General features: G+C 32.9%; 4 protein-coding genes and 1 long non-coding RNA gene across 6 annotated transcripts; 2 read left to right on the forward strand and 3 right to left on the reverse strand.

The window, feature by feature from the left end:
- Positions 1 to 1,171: 1,171 nt before the first annotated feature.
- Positions 1,172 to 1,512, reverse strand: LOC129918758 (uncharacterized). The gene is made up of 2 exons (XR_008773000.1): positions 1,411 to 1,512; positions 1,172 to 1,355 (listed from the first exon to the last, which is right to left on the reverse strand). It is a non-coding gene; the product is annotated as an uncharacterized LOC129918758 (long non-coding RNA).
- LOC129918757 (protein unc-45 homolog B) lies at positions 1,341 to 4,750 on the forward strand. 2 transcript variants are annotated; one of them, XM_055999469.1, is made up of 3 exons: positions 1,341 to 1,595; positions 1,653 to 2,931; positions 2,991 to 4,750. In XM_055999469.1, the coding sequence occupies exons 2-3, from the start codon at positions 1,665 to 1,667 to the stop codon at positions 4,553 to 4,555; spliced, it is 2,832 nt and encodes a 943-aa protein (XP_055855444.1). In that variant the 5' UTR covers positions 1,341 to 1,595; positions 1,653 to 1,664; the 3' UTR covers positions 4,556 to 4,750. The 2 variants fall into 2 exon arrangements, with proteins under 2 accessions (XP_055855444.1, XP_055855445.1); XM_055999470.1 differs by having other exon boundaries at positions 1,415 to 1,595; positions 1,656 to 2,931.
- Positions 4,751 to 6,757: 2,007 nt separating this feature from the next.
- Positions 6,758 to 7,847, forward strand: LOC129919117 (DDRGK domain-containing protein 1). Its single transcript, XM_055999965.1, has 2 exons — positions 6,758 to 6,947; positions 7,019 to 7,847. Exons 1-2 carry the CDS (start codon positions 6,857 to 6,859, stop codon positions 7,804 to 7,806), a joined length of 879 nt encoding a protein of 292 aa, XP_055855940.1. The 5' UTR covers positions 6,758 to 6,856; the 3' UTR covers positions 7,807 to 7,847.
- Positions 7,848 to 7,871: 24 nt separating this feature from the next.
- Positions 7,872 to 10,831, reverse strand: LOC129919116 (histone-lysine N-trimethyltransferase SMYD5). Its single transcript, XM_055999964.1, has 6 exons — positions 10,639 to 10,831; positions 10,187 to 10,563; positions 9,889 to 10,126; positions 9,643 to 9,820; positions 8,123 to 8,337; positions 7,872 to 8,065 (listed from the first exon to the last, which is right to left on the reverse strand). Exons 1-6 carry the CDS (start codon positions 10,672 to 10,674, stop codon positions 7,928 to 7,930), a joined length of 1,182 nt encoding a protein of 393 aa, XP_055855939.1. The 5' UTR covers positions 10,675 to 10,831; the 3' UTR covers positions 7,872 to 7,927.
- Positions 10,832 to 13,295: 2,464 nt separating this feature from the next.
- Positions 13,296 to 14,258, reverse strand: LOC129918433 (protein dj-1beta). The gene is made up of 4 exons (XM_055998954.1): positions 14,039 to 14,258; positions 13,867 to 13,965; positions 13,587 to 13,807; positions 13,296 to 13,532 (listed from the first exon to the last, which is right to left on the reverse strand). Exons 1-4 carry the CDS (start codon positions 14,246 to 14,248, stop codon positions 13,382 to 13,384), a joined length of 681 nt encoding a protein of 226 aa, XP_055854929.1. The 5' UTR covers positions 14,249 to 14,258; the 3' UTR covers positions 13,296 to 13,381.
- Between the last annotated feature and the right edge of the window lie 1,359 nt (positions 14,259 to 15,617).

The raw sequence follows: 15,617 nt of genomic DNA on the forward strand, positions 1-15,617 counted from the left end.
TGTAAAAAAGCATTTCTAAGCCATAAGCCAAAAAATATACTCAAAAAAATAAAAAAAAATTTTTTTTTTGGAACTTCAAATTTTCGAAAACCGGACATTGAATTTTTTTGAAATTTTGGTTTTAGATGTTGATTAGTGGTTTCTACACAATGGCATAACAATTTTATTTTAAAACTTTTTTATAAAAAATTAGTTTTTTAAAAAACGGCTCTAACGATTTTAATTTTTTTTTTCTAAAAATGCATCTTAATATAACAAACGAAATTGCATAAGTACTTGTTTTCGATGGCAATTAATTTCAGATGTTGTTTTTTCTTTTAAAAACGATTTTTATGTGTTTTTTGTTTTGTTTTTATATACCTACTATAATAACATTTACTAAGGCCCTAATTGCAAGTGTCGTTCAACTTTCCATGCGATAAAATTAGATGGAATCGATAAATACCTCTTTTGGTATTGCGTATAGTATATCTCTTTCGACAAAGCTTTTTGTTTGAACTATGAACTCGATTTTAGTCAATAGCAAAATTGTAAACCAAAAAAAACCGAACGATAACACGAAAAATTTCGTTCATAATACAGTTTCACGACACTAAAATTCAATTTCGATGATCGATTTTCGACAAAAGTCATCTATAGATAGAGATTCACAATACCAAAAGTCATTTTCGATGACGAATTATCGGCAAAGGTCGTCTATAGATAGACAAACGACACTCGCAATAAGGGCCTAAATTTCTATGTAAAAAGTCCTAAAAATACTAGCAACTTGAACCCTAATTGAAATTGTTAGAACCGTTTTTGAGAAGAACAACTTTTTCATTTTTGTCATGACAAGTAGGTACCGTTAATTTTGGTCTATAGAAATGAAATTTCAATTTCTCATCTAAGGAATCTCTCAAACTATGCAAATCGTTTCAGTAACTTGTGCGGTAGGCTGTAACTCGAGATAGGGACAGACAGACATAATTGTGAGACCCACTTTTAGCATTCTCTATCATCAGCCGTGAAACATGCAAATACGTAATCTTGATAAATTAAATTCAAAAATAAATTAAATTAAATTTTTAACAATTACATACTTCTACACCATATCTCAGCAAATCATAACACCAACGGATTTGAACTTTAAAAACCAAAAAAAAATCAAGGTGCCCAGAGTTAGATTTACCTTCTTTTCCCCTATTTTCAATAAACCTCTACCAACTTCATTAAATTTTATTGACATTTCTTTCCAATGATTGCATTCAGTGCACAATAACAAACCAAAAAATTTTCTCGATTTTCCTTTGCACCTCTCGAAAAACAACAATTTTTTTTTTATTTACATGTTGCGCCTTTCCTTTTCAATATTCCTAAAATAGAATTTTTCTCTTTTTTGAGAAAATAGTAAAAAATATTTTTATCCACACGTGAAGATTCAAAGAAAGTTCTTTTCTAATTTCTACCTCAATCCAGAAGCTTCTTGCATTTTTCTCTGACGAAACGAACAAAATATTTTATAAATTCAAACGATTTCGCTATCCGGTGATTCATTTTTATTTAACAAGAAGTCTTGGTTGGTTAAACTAAAAAGAAATTTAATTTTTTCCAAAGTAAGAATAAATACTTTATAAGCAAAAAGAAAAGTTATAAATTTCAATTTTTCATAGAAGAACAAGAAAATGACAAATTCCGAAGCGGATTTAGCATTAACCTACAAAGATAAAGGCAATGATGCATTCAAAAAAGAACTCTGGGAGGATGCCATCAAATATTATTCAGAAGCAATTAAATCTGGTGAGAAACATAAAGATTTAGCAATCTTCTATAAGAATCGAGCTGCTGCTTATTTGAAAAAGAACGAATTTACAAAAGCCATTGACGATTGCACTGAGTCATTGCGATTAGCGCCAAATGACCCCAAAGCACTATTTCGACGTTTTCAGGGTTATGAAGGTTTGCAAAAGTATGAAGAAGCCTATCGAGATGCTATGGAATTGTTTAAAGCCGATCCCGGCAACAAGGCAGTTCAACCTGCATTGGCTAGGTTGCATGTCATAGTGCAGGAACGTGCCCAGAAGAATGCTCAAACATCCACAAAGGTTAGTCAGATGTGTGAGTTGGCCTTTGATGTGGCAACTCCTTTAGACAAACGTCGTAATGCCGTGAACAATTTGCTTGTTCTGGCCAAAGAAGAAGTTGGAGCTGATTTGATAACAAAACAAGGTGTTATCAAGAAGATTGCCAGTCTAGCCAAGACTGAGAAGGACCAACAAATCTATGTGAACATAATCCGTGTCATTGCTGAACTCTGTAACAAGAGTGTTGACCGGACAAAGATCGTTCTCACAGAACTGGGAGTCCCATGGTTCTTGCAAGTTTTGGATAGTACAAATGAGGAACGTGTATCTGCCGCACAGTACTGTCTTCAAACTATTCTGAATTCACTTTCAGGAATGGAGAATAAGGTAGATAGTAAACCAGATGCTGAACTTTGTAAAAAGTATCAAAAAGAAATCGATACTTTGTTGACTTGTTTGGTATACACTATCACTGATCGGACAATTTCTGGCCAAGCCAGAGATGCTGTTATAGAACTTCTTACTCGGAATGTTCATTATACTGCTTTGTCATGGGCTGAAAGAATGGTTGAGATTAGGGGGCTGCATAGGCTGTTGGATGTTTGTTCAGAATTGGAAGAGTATAAGTACGAAAGTGCCATGTCCATAACACCATCTTCAAAGACTGTTGCATCGGTATGCTTGGCAAGGATCTATGAGAATATGTACTACGATGATCTGAAGTTGAAGTTTTCCAATCAGATTGATGAATATGTCAAGGATAAGCTACTGGATCCTGATTTGGAGTCAAAAGTTCGAGTTATTGTGGCTTTAACTTCGTTGTTGAATTCTACATTGGATGTTGGTAATAGCATTGTTGGACGAGAAGGTATAAGTTGATGAATGTTTTTTGAGTTGCCTATGCTTATCCATTTGTCTTGTTTTCAGGTATCTTACAGATGATTCTTGTCATGGCCACCACGGAAGATGTTTTGCAACAGAAAGTTGCATGTGAATGCATTGTTGCTGCATCATCAAAGAAGGACAAAGCCAAGGCTCTTTGTACTCAAGGTGTTGATATACTCAAGAAACTCTATCACTCCAAAGATGATGGAATTAGAGTTCGTGCTTTGGTTGGTTTGTGCAAATTGGGAAGCTATGGTGGTCAAGATGCTAGTATTCGTCCATTTGCCGATGGAGCAACTAAGAAACTAGCTGAAGCATGTCGTCGTTTTTTGGTCAAACCAGGAAAGGATAAGGATATTCGTAAATGGGCTGCTGATGGTCTTGCCTATCTTACACTCGACGCTGAAGTGAAGGAGAAATTGATTGAAGATCAACCTGCAATTCAAGCTTTGATTGAAATAGCAAGAGCCGGAGATCAATCATGTCTTTATGGAGTGGTAACGACTTTTGTAAATTTGTGTAATGCCTATGACAAGCAAGAGCTTCTTCCTGAGATGGTGGAATTGGCTAAATTTGCCAAACATCATATCCCCGAAGAGCACGAACTTGATGATCCAGATTTTATAAATAAACGTATCATGACACTGGCCAATCAAGGTATCACGACTGCATTGTGTGCTTTGGCAAAGACTGAAAGTCACAATTCACAGGAACTTATTGCAAGAGTATTGAATTCCCTTTGCAGTTTGCAAGATGTTCGTGGAAAGGTTGTTCAGGATGGTGGTGTAAAGACTCTGCTCAAACTTGCCTTAGAAGGCACTGAAAAGGGCAAGAGACAAGCATCTCAGGCACTTGCTCGTATTGGTATAACAATTAATCCAGAAGTGGCGTTTGCTGGTCAACGTGCCCATGATGTGATTCGTCCTTTGTTGAATCTATTGCATCAAGATTTCACAGCTTTGGAGAATTTCGAATCCCTAATGGCATTGACAAATTTGGCTGCAATGAATGAGAGCGTTCGCAAGAGGATCATTACAGAGCAAGGTCTGTCGAAGATTGAATTCTATCTGATGGAAGATCATGTCTATTTGGTTCGAGCTGCTGCCCAGTGTGTATGCAATTTGGTTATGTCTCCAGACATTGTTGAAATGCATGAAAAAGAAAACGATCGAGTGAAATTCTTGTGTCTTCTCTGCGAAGAAGAAGATGAAGATACAGCCAAAGCAACCGCAGGTGCCTTAGCAATGCTCACATCGGTGAGCAAGAAATGTTGTGAGAAAGTTCTACAAAATCCCAAATGGTTGGATAATTTGCACACATTGATTGCAAATCCTAGTCCTGAAGTTCAACATCGTGGTGTGGTTGTAATTTTGAATATGATCAATGCTGGTGAAGATATTGCTTCGAAATTATTTGAAACTGATATTATGGAATTGTTGAATGGTTTAGCACAACTGCCTGATGATACAAGAGCTAAAGCACGTGAGGTTGCAGCACAGTGTTTGGTAGCCGCTGAAAAGTATAAAATAATTGAGAAATCAGATAATGTAGAGATTCCGGATGTTTTTGCGCAAGCCAAGGCATTGGAAGAGCTCGAGGAGGATTAAAGTGTTCTTTTTTAATTTTTTCGTTTGAGTATTAGATACATAGTTTTTTTTTCACAATTTTATTATATATTCAACATCGAAGTTTTTTCTTTGTCGTACTTATTTAATTTTTTTAAACTTCATGTTGTCTTTTTTCATTAAAAATTGTTTTTTGAGTTTATGCGAACAAATATATATTTATAAAGTTTTTTCTAATTTTGTAGTTTTTTTTTTGTATTCTAGAAAGTCCACTACATCTAGCCTCATTGAATTCGTGTCCTTTTCTCTTTCAACGATGGAGGCTTGGTTGGATGTCTATTTTGTATCTACTGTTGTTCTCTGTTATAACTTATCGCACTTGGTTTTTACCTTTAAGCCTGGTACGCTGCTCGCGCTAAATTTTAGCCGAGATAAAGTTCCCATACAAGTTATCGATAATTTGTATGGGATCCGTTTTGGCTCAGATAAAATTTTTCGATAATTTGTACGGGAGCTAAAATTTAGCGCGAGCAGCGTACCAGGCTTTAGTTTTTGAAATAGATATTTCTCTATCTTAAAAACTGTTCTTAAAGTGTGCGCTTTAATTAATGTTATTTACTAATTCAATTTTTAAATTTAATGGGCCATATTCATAGACACCGTCTAAGCGGCTTCTAAGACTGGAGTTTATCCTATTAAGCCTGGTACGCTGCTCGCGCTAAATTTTAGCTCCCATACAAATTATCGAAAATTTTTAGCCGAGATAAAATGGATCCCATACAAGTTATCGATAACTTGTATGGGAATTTTATCTCAGCAAAAATTTAGCGCGAGCAGCGTACCAGGCTTTAAAATAAAATTGGGTATACCCCAGTCTAAGATAAACTAGGGTCTAAAAATGACTATGAATTTACCCCAATGTATTCAATTCAAAAACGACCTAATTTTACCCAAAGGTGGTCCACATAACCCTGCATTTTTCTAAGGGCATTTTTTTAATTGCGATATAGGTTCTATATAATCAAGTTAAGCCTGGTACGCTGCTCGCGCTAAATTTAAGCCGAGATAAAATTCCCATACAAGTTATCGATAATTTGTATGGGATCCATTTTAGCTCAGCTAAAATTTTTCGATAATTTGTATGGGAGCTAAAATTAAGCGCGAGCAGCGTACCAGGCTTTAAGCAAAAAAAAAAATGTTGAGACAACAATCAGACATACCCTTACGATGTCGACTCCAGAGGGGTTTTTGGAATTAATTTTTTTGGACCAAAAATAACGGTACTTGTCATTACACCGATTTTAGTAAAGATGAATTTTCTTAAAAATGGCTCCAACGAATTTCTTAAAATTTTAATTTTAGGGATTTTTTTTTTAAAAGCCTGGTACGCTGCTCGCGCTAAATTTTAGCTCCCATACAAATTATCGAAAATTTTTAGCCGATATAAAATGGATCCCATACAAGTTATCGATAACTTGTATGGGAATTTTATCTCAGCTAAATTTTAGCGCGAGCAGCGTACCAGGCTAAAGCTCGGTACGCTGCTCGCGCTAAATTTTAGCTGAGATAAAATTCCCATACAAGTTATCGATAACTTGTATGGGATCCATTTTATCTCGGCTAAAAATTTTCGATAATTTGTGTGGGAGCTAAAATTTAGCGCGAGCAGCGTACCAGGCTTAAATCTCTAACGGTACCTGCCATAGAATCTTTTTTAAATCCAATTTTCTCCGAAACTACTTGTTCGATTTCTTTTTATAAAAAAGCATTTATATAATTTTAATATAAGACATTATTTAGAAAAAAATAATTTTTGGATATTTAAAAAAATTTGAAATTTTTTTTTTTTTTTTGAAAGATCAAATTTTCGAAAACCGGACATTGAATTTTTTGAAATTTTGGTTTCAGGTTGATTGGTAATTTCTTCAAATGGCATCCAGTTTTTTTTTTTTTCAAAAAATGATTTATAAAATTTTTTTTTTAAAAGGGCCCTAATAATTTTGAAAATTTTACTTGTTTTGGAACTAAATTTGATTTCAGATGTTGTTATTTTCAAAATTTTAGTAACTTGAACTTTAAGAGCAAGTTCGTGCGACCCAGTAATTGTAAGATTTAAATCGTGTCGAATTTCGCAGAGGATTTCGCTATCAAGATTTCGAATGCTTATTGGCAGCACTTTCCTATAATTTTGACATTTTCAGAATGAGACAACACTAATCCTACTTTTTCCTCTCTTGCTCCATCTGACATTTCACAAATGTGTTGACGTTTCAAAACTGCAATTTCCACTTGTAAATTTTAAAGTCGATTAGAAATTTACTTTTACAGAAATTATTATAAAAAATGGATCTAATTTTGTTAGTTGGAATTGCCATTGCTCTCCTGGTCATCATAATAACTATTTATTTATTACAAAAGAAATCAACTCAAACAGGTAACTCTCCTTGATTTTCCAACAAAAACAAATTTATTCATAAAACATTCCCCCCAACATTCACACACAAGGTGACAAAACAAAACAACAACACCACCAACAAAGACCAACTGCAGTTCGTGCAGCCGAGGGAATCCCACGACGTGCTCAAATAGCTCGCAATCAACGTAATCGCCTACGTACCAATGCAGCAGCAAATGTTGCTGAAGATCAAGACGACGACGATGTCGAAGAAGTTGAAGCAGGTCCTTCAACAAGTCATGAATTCCCAGAAGAGAAAATGGGTGCCAAGAAGCGAGCTAAGCTCGAAGCCAAGGCAGATAAACGAATGCAACGCGAACAAGAAATGAAATCCAAGGAAGAACGCAAAGCCCGTGAAGAGAAATTAGATGAAGAACGAAAGAAGCAGGAAGAAAAAGAAGCTGAAGATGAAAGAAAGGCAGCCGAAGCTGAACGTTTGGCTCGGGAAGAACGTGAACGAAAGGAACATGAAGAATACTTGAAGATGAAGGCTGCTTTTAGCGTTGAAGAGGAAGGTTTTGAGGAAGGTGAAGAAAGTGAAAAAGAAAACTTGCTCCAAGAATTCATTCAATATATCAAAGACAACAAAGTAGTTGTTTTAGAAGACTTGGCAACACATTTCAAACTCAAGACACAACAAGCTATTGATAGGATCACTGAACTTCAAGCAAACGGTTCGATTACAGGAGTAATTGACGATCGAGGTAAATTTATTTATATCACCGAAGATGAACTTTTAGCTGTGGCCAAGTTTATAAACCAACGAGGACGAGTTTCTATATCAGAGTTGGCAGAATGCAGTAATAATTTAATAAACTTGACTCCAGATAGTAAATAATTAAGGATGGGAAGGTTTTTAGAATTTTAGAAAAATTTTTGTTTTTTTTTTGAAAAATTACTCATATGTTTTAAAAAAATATAACAGTAATTATTATTGGAAGATGTTTTTTTTGTTGTATTTAATCCATATCGTCATCATCGTCATCCATTTCATAGTCATCATCATCGTCTTCATCTTCACTTGTTTCGTTGGGATCGTTAGCTTGTTCTTTACATTTTGGACATTCGCACAAGAAAATGTAATTTTCTTTTAGAACCTAAAAAGAGTTTAAGGTTTTTAAGTGAATGTAAAAAAATATGTTATAATTACTTACCTTTTGTCTTGAATGCCTACTTCTTTCTAATTGGCAATCGTCGAGATATGAAATACATATCTCATCGCCAGGTTGAATTGGTGATATGGCTTTTAGTACAACAATATCATTTGAGTAGGGAAAGCTTGATTGAGCATTCGGTACGCAACTGTGATTGATTTTGCTTTGGAGTTGATAGAGACCAGAACCTTCGTTGTTGAGGAATTCACCAGCGACTAAAAACAAATTCAAAATATATTTTTTCAGTATTAAATACGTACAAACCGGTTTTAAATGAATAATTGAATAGACTATAGGCTAAGAAGTGTGTGGCAGCTTTTGTGCTTGCCTATACAGTTTCCAAGTAGATGAATTAATGACTTTTTAAATTTTTAAACACATCTTTTAACAAATAGGGAGTAGCAGTGTATTTGGAAGTACTTCTTTCTCATTTGATTAAACCATAAAACTCAATGCAAGAAATATGTATACATAAAAAAATAAATTAAAACAAAAATAGTAAATCTATTTTCATTTGAAATATTTAATAAAATTAGAAAATAGTTTTGGGATTAAGGATAAACTATGAGTTTTTTTTTTTTCAGAAAATAGAGTACATCTCTATTCGATATCGATACAAAAATACAAAACTACTACATAATTACCACTTGTAAAAATGGTTCAAAAAGACCAAAAAAAACTGTAGATTTTAAAAGTACATATTTTACAATTTTAGACGTATTCAATTTTTGTGACCTTTTCTAAGTTTCTTACAAAATTTTAATTTTTTAAATTTAAAAAGGATCCATATCAATAAAAAATTTAACTATCTACAAAAAGTAACTTAATAAAAATTTTCAAATTCAAAACTCGAAAATTAACAAAAAATTTTATCGTTACGATAATAGTCATATCTTTATAACTTATCCATAGATTTTGAAGAAAAGTATCTTGTTATCTTTGCCAGAGAGTGGACAACGCATAAAAAATTTAAAACTGGGCGGATTCGAAAGATTTTGAATTTTTCCTTCAGTAAGAATTTTTTTTTGTCTGAAATTTACTGGTTGAACAGAATGAAAATTCGCTTGTAGCAAAGAAAAACGTTGTGGTACAAGATGTCAAATAAATTCGCTCAAAATGTATAAAAGATGAACAGAATTCTGTGGCGTACAAAAATGTCAATTGCCTTGAAAAAAAAATAATTTTAACTGAGTAACCACATTAGAAACGTCAAAAGTCATTCCGCTTGTAGCTTGAAGTAAAAGTCGACTCGACTTGTACCACAGCGAATTTCCGTGCCACAGCCACAGCTACGTATTCTGGCACCAATATACTAATTTCATACTTTTTAACTTTGACAGCGACACAAGACACAAGCCACAGCTACATCATTCTGGTCTACCAGTTACTTTAAAAATACAATTTTTTAAAAATGTTTTGATACATTGAATTTAATTTGAACCCAGAATCTCAATATTTACATGATTTATTGAAAAAATCGCTTTCAATAAAGCTTCTTTCTAAGAGTTATAGTTACTTACATTCTCCAACTTTGTTATAAAGGTCATCAATATACACATCAAGTTCTTGTTTGGCTTTTTCGTCCAATGGCAAGTCTGAGACCTTTTTCACCCACTCAGCAAGTGCGCTAGTTGCAATTCCTTGGCTATTTGTTCCGATTAATGCCATCAGAGATTTAAATGCTTCAGGTGTAGTAAACTTAAGAAAATTTAAAAAAAGTAAAATTAAAAAGAACTTATTAAGTTTTTTTAACTCCTTTAACTTACAACTGCAAACTGTTCGTTATTGAAGGCATTACAAAAAGCCATAAATAACTGTTCCAATTGAGTTTCAAAATTTTCACCCAAAATTTTGTGGTAAATTTTCTGTTCAGCATTGACTGCCGAACTTTGGAAGGATTGCAATGCCTCTAAGAAATCTGTTTTGTTTTGACTCTGTTCATACATCGCCATTAGACGTACAATGAGCATTATGGTACCAGTTTCTGGAGGATAGTGCATTTCTCTAAATTTACAAATAAAGTTATTTTATTTGTTTTAATCACAAACTTTAGATTAGACTTACTTCCAAATATCTCTTAGAAGATTAATGGGATGTTTGTCATCAGCGACAAATTGACCCATACATCCTACTTTGTGGTACTTCTTGAAAGCTTCCAAGCGACAGTCTTCAGAACAGTATCGTACTTTACATTTCGAACAGACGGTAAACTGTGGAACCCAATTGAGTGTGGGACAATGCTCAGGAAATGGAACCACCAAAGCTGGATTATTGGCCAGCCGGCGGACATTTTCTAATGTTGTTTCCAAAGGACGCATGCAATGGTCACAAGCAGCATATCCATATGCTGCATTCCATGTGAATTGACATGATACAAAAGGTTCTTCTTCGAAAATTGTATCTCCCGTAGCAAAGCTTTTTAGAGATATCATAGAACGACCCTATTTTTTTGTTGATAAAACAAAGCGTGTTTGGGTTAAAGCAAGGGGTGGAGTAATTTACAATTACTGACATACCTTTCCAGGGAGTATTTTAATTTCAAATGAATTCATCTTGAGGAACTTTTCCCGAAATTCAATCAGGATAGATAGGACATAAATTCAAGGGAAGCTTCCTTTTGGTTAATTTAATTGAAATCGTCTCCCTCGTGTGTTTTGGATTTGATAAACAAGCGAGAAATGTCAACTGTCTATCAAATTTGAACAACACAAACACATGTTTATTTTTAGTGCTGCCAGTACCTATTTTTATTTGACTTCAATACGGTTTTCCAAAACTAGCGCGAATTATTCGCAACAAAAACGACACTCTTGGTTGTCGCAAGCATTTTGTTATGTTTCGATTTTAATTCAGTGGTGCAAAACAATTATGGTATTTTGTGTAGGGATTTGCTGCTTTTAAAGTTAGAGAACTGTTTTTTAACAAAAATATATTTATAATTAAAAAAATGTATGCTAAAAGGTTAGGCTTTCATTAATTTCGCATTAAATTTGTCTATAATTTAAGACCAATCATGTTTGAAAAAAACTGGGGTTTACCTAGAAAGATGGGACAATGTTTTAAATGTGAAACTTTTCTCATTGTAGCACGCAGAGGGTTTTTAAGTCGAGTCTTTAAAAATATAGCCTGTTAATTCTGTTATCTTTTTTTTTATACATAAATATTCATTTATTTTTATTATTATAGTTATTTATATTTATAATTACCTGTAACGTTAAGATTTAAACGTACTCAATAATTCAAATCAAAAAACCCTTCCTAACTTTCTACTTTTCCTGATTGAACAACACGAACAAATTTTTCGAGTGTATTTCAATCAGAAAAAAAAGAAATGGGTAAATTTTGTGGCTTGCCAACAGACATACATTTCCTGATCGCTATAAACAACTATGAGGACAAAATAATCTTGATCGCTCTATAATCAAGGGAGTGTTAACTTACAATATTAATTTTATCAAAAAGTTGAGGTTACTAAATTATCTCGAAACAAATTTTACGATTTTGATGGTTTTTTTTAAATCGTCGGTAAATAAAAATACTTTAACTTTGGATTAAAAATTGCAGCTGTTGCCTTATTTTTTTTTTTATAAGTTAAGATTTTAGTGAATAAAATTTTATAGCCTAGGTTTTTTAAGAAAAAATTGTTATGAAACTAGGTGACAGTTTTTATATTGTTTCAACGGTATAAGCATTTTTTTCACAAATTGACTTCAAAAACAATTACCTGAGCACAACCCAGATAATTTGATTTTAAAAAGATTTTTATTTCCTTTTAATTTGTAATAAAGTAAATTGAGACAATTATTGTTTTTGAAAAACTAATCTTCAAACTCCCTCTGGCTATAGAGATTGTGAAAATAATACAGAAGGTTTGAAGTCTTAAGAAAATAATTTTTGTAGCTGTTCCATGGTAAAATGATGAATCCCTTTAAAATAATCAAAATTTTTTGAAAATGTTGATGAATTTCTATTTAACATTTACTAAAACTCTTTGTAGGTAAAAAACCGTTCGATAAAACTAAATGAGTCGTTCAAATTAAGAAACGGTTCTAAGACAGCAACCATTCATAATGGTACAATATTACTATGTATATTATTATAGTAAAAAGACTTTTAGAAAATTATTGTTAGCGGCGTATTTGAATTAAAATAAGTTTCTCCATGCCATTCATTTTGGTCTTATAAAATGTTAATTTTTCTCTGTAGACAATCAATGCTCTATTATTAAAAGTTTTTTTTTATAAACATTTTTTGACGTATAAATTACATGTGGCTTAAAAACTAGTGTATAAAGTCTAGTGTAATTTCGATAGAATTTTCTGAAAAACGAACAACTATTGTATATTATTTTTTTTTTAATTATTTTTCTTTAATGCCACTTGACTAAAATTATTTAAAGACATAAAATTTCATAATTGAGCTGGTTGGTTAGTTGCTTTTATTGTATGCTCCTCAGCGATCGTTAAGATCAAGACCGTTTCTATGGGAACCAACCCATAGAACGTCCTATGGTTAACATGATCCAATTTCCAAATGTAGCAAATTTTTTCATTTAATATATGATGAAAAAATAGATTTAACGATGTCTAAATTAAACTTAAATATTGTATTGAGTTATTTATAAAATTTAATGTTAATATTATTATTATATGTAAATATATTTAGTTTTAAGCCCACAATCTGTTGATTTAAATCGTAGATAATAAACAAATAAATAAATATTAAGCTTATGGACCCTATTATGACCAGCGAATCGGTAGAAACAATTAGAAAATCAAAGCTATTGGGGTATCTCTATATTAAGCGATCCGTCCTTAAATATTGGCACATCATGAAACTTTTTCTTCAAATTTCATATTAACATATATCCTAACCATGTTGATTTCCATTTTCAAGCATACATAATTGTTTTTTTTTTGTGTGAATGTTCATATTAGACAATACAAGTCTCAGATCTCCGCTTGAATAACATTTTTTCAGTTTTGCCGTTCCAAAACTGAATAAGGATATTTTTGCTTCTATTTTTCAGTACCTTCCAAAGAAGATTTTCAGAGATATCAAACAATTGAAAAATTGGTAGTTTTCCTGTCGTCTATATTTTATATAACAAACATGATAAACAGAAAAAAAAATATTTAAAGAAAATATCTAATTTATTTATTCAAAAAAATAATATGGCTTTTCTTCTTTATTTTTGAGATTTTTTTTATTTCAACAAAGAACATACAAAATCACATCAAACAAAAAGAAACTTTTTGTTCACTTCAACAACATTCCTACGGCAACTTCAGTTGCTTTAGCTTCTCCAGCCAAAACTTCGGCAAGTTTCAAAGCAAAATCAAAAGCAGTACCTGGTCCACGACTGGTTATCAAATTTCCATCTTGAACAACTTTTTGATCATCCACATACCTAACAGAATAAAATTATTTAAATATTTGTTTATAGAGTCCAAAGCTTACTAACTTGTAGACCGAAACCAATTGTCCTTTCATTGCGGGATACGATGTCAAACTCTTTCCGGTAAAGATTCCATGTGCAGCCAAGGCAATTGGTGCAGCACAAATAGCTGCAATCAATCGGCCTTCGGATTCTTGTTTCTTAAGAATCTCACCAACAAGAGGTGATTCAGCCATTGCCTTGGAGCCGCCAAGTCCACCTGGTAGAATGACAACATCGAAATTCTTCTACAAATACAATAACATGCATTTTAACAAACATTTTTCAGTTTAATTTCTGTACTTACACTTTTGGAATCTTCAAGAGAAGCATCAGGAGTAATGACAACATCTCTAGAACATGTAACAGCTGTAGCATCTTTTAAGCCGGCAACTGTGACAGCAACCTATTTTTAGATGATTCAAAAGAGATAGATTCAAGAATGATGTAAAGATTTTTTTCTCCTCTTGTGCACTTACTCCAGCTCTACGCAAGACATCGGCAGCAATAACAAATTCCATTTCTTCAGCACCAGGTGCAAGAATTACCAATGCAGTCTTTGACATATTTCTAGTAATATTTTTGAAATTCACAAGAGTAATTTGTGGTTGGTGCGTTAAAAAATTCGTTTGTACAATTTTACTACCAAATCCAATTCGAATAAATGACCTTCCGAAAACAGAGAGCATTTTGACATTTTGGTTGAATATGTTCCACATTATTTTGGAAGCCATTTTTAAAATGGTACCATGATAGGTGGAAGTGAAACATTAAGGTAGAAACAAAATACAAATAGGAAATAGCATTGACTTAATATATATGGACTGCTAGAAGCATATTCAGGTTGGTTCCACTTGTTTCTTCGCGATACTAGCGCCCTAAAAAAAAGCGGAGAATAAGTGCAACATTTTTGACGAAGTGCGAAAGGAACAAATATAGAAAAACAGAGAAAGCACTACCTTTTAACGACAGATGTCATTCACTAAAAGTTTACTCTTTTCGCCGTCTAAGGTTATACCGCTAGTAGAGCTAGAAAGATGTGGAATCATTTTTTTTCAATTTTTGTATGGAAAAGTCAAACGACTAGCAGTCCATATATAGTAGGTCAATGGGAAATAGGTATCACTGATCTCAATAAAACCATTGAATAAGAAGTACAGGAAGGGGTGTTTATCCAAATAAGTGAAGCCGCTTTTTATTAGTGTGAGTTGTACAGATGCACATGTATTGGTAAAGGGTCGAAGTGCAGATATATTGTTCACTCAAATCACAGAAATGTAACTGGTCTCGTGAGAGACTTCCGTATAAATGCTATTTTTCATCATAATTATATACGAATTTTAAACTGTTTTTTTTTTTCCTTAACTAAAAACAGACTGAAAATTGCTTTAAAATCATCAAGAGTAGCTGAAACATTGGCGGTCAATGATTGCATCGCCTTGTCATCACCAATAAGAGTGAGTTCGCCCCTGGAAAACGAGCTCGAAATTTGACAGATTATATAAAATTTTTGACAGTTTATATAAATTTGTTTTTTTTTTTTTAATTTTTTTTGTGGCTTCACTCGCCAACTCTATAGGTGTGATATACACCCCTTCCTGTACTTCTTATTCAATGAATAAAACATTGGATAGAGGATTCATATAAAGATTTGAGGGAAATTGAACAGTTTCTTGTTGTTGCATTCATACATAAAACGAGAAAAAATTAATCGTAGCCTCAGAATAGTTTTGTTCCATACGCCATTGGCACTTTTTCAAGAAACGCATTTAAAGGTTTGCGTACTCCGAAACTGGGCGATAAGAATTTTTTTTATTTTTTAAATTAAATTTTTTCTTATTATGAGTTCACCCACCAATTTTCAAAGTGATTTGCCAAACCGTTAACAAGCTACGTTAATTAACGTAAAAGTCAACTTTTTTGACTTGTGTCCCACCTCCTACATTTTTAAAATGATCTATCATGTCACTACACACGTGGAACACAAAAAATTCTCAATTTTTTCAGATACACGGCTATAATGGAGGTGGCACAAACCAATATTAAAATTTTTTTTTC

This window comes from Episyrphus balteatus, chromosome 4 (assembly GCF_945859705.1).
Source record: "Episyrphus balteatus chromosome 4, idEpiBalt1.1, whole genome shotgun sequence".
NCBI lineage: Eukaryota > Metazoa > Arthropoda > Insecta > Diptera > Syrphidae > Episyrphus > Episyrphus balteatus.

Bases quoted from the DNA above. Each gene is read 5' to 3' on its own strand.
- LOC129918757 (XM_055999469.1), top strand. From the start codon at position 1,665: ATGACAAATTCCGAAGCGGATTTAGCATTAACCTACAAAGATAAAGGC. The intron at 2,932-2,990 runs GTATAAGTTGAT...TCTTGTTTTCAG, and splicing joins TAGCATTGTTGGACGAGAAG to GTATCTTACAGATGATTCTT.
- LOC129919117 (XM_055999965.1), top strand. From the start codon at position 6,857: ATGGATCTAATTTTGTTAGTTGGAATTGCCATTGCTCTCCTGGTCATC. The intron at 6,948-7,018 runs GTAACTCTCCTT...TTCACACACAAG, and splicing joins AAAGAAATCAACTCAAACAG to GTGACAAAACAAAACAACAA.
- LOC129919116 (XM_055999964.1), bottom strand. From the start codon at position 10,674: ATGAATTCATTTGAAATTAAAATACTCCCTGGAAAG. The intron at 10,564-10,638 runs GTATGTCAGTAA...ACAAAAAAATAG, and splicing joins TTAAAATACTCCCTGGAAAG to GGTCGTTCTATGATATCTCT. The intron at 8,338-9,642 runs GTAAGTAACTAT...ATTTGTTTTTAG, and splicing joins TTATAACAAAGTTGGAGAAT to TCGCTGGTGAATTCCTCAAC.
- LOC129918433 (XM_055998954.1), bottom strand. From the start codon at position 14,248: ATGCTCTCTGTTTTCGGAAGGTCATTTATTCGAATTGGATTTGGTAGT. The intron at 13,808-13,866 runs GTAAGTACAGAA...TTGTATTTGTAG, and splicing joins CTCTTGAAGATTCCAAAAGT to AAGAATTTCGATGTTGTCAT. The intron at 13,533-13,586 runs GTTAGTAAGCTT...TTATTCTGTTAG, and splicing joins CAATTGGTTTCGGTCTACAA to GTATGTGGATGATCAAAAAG.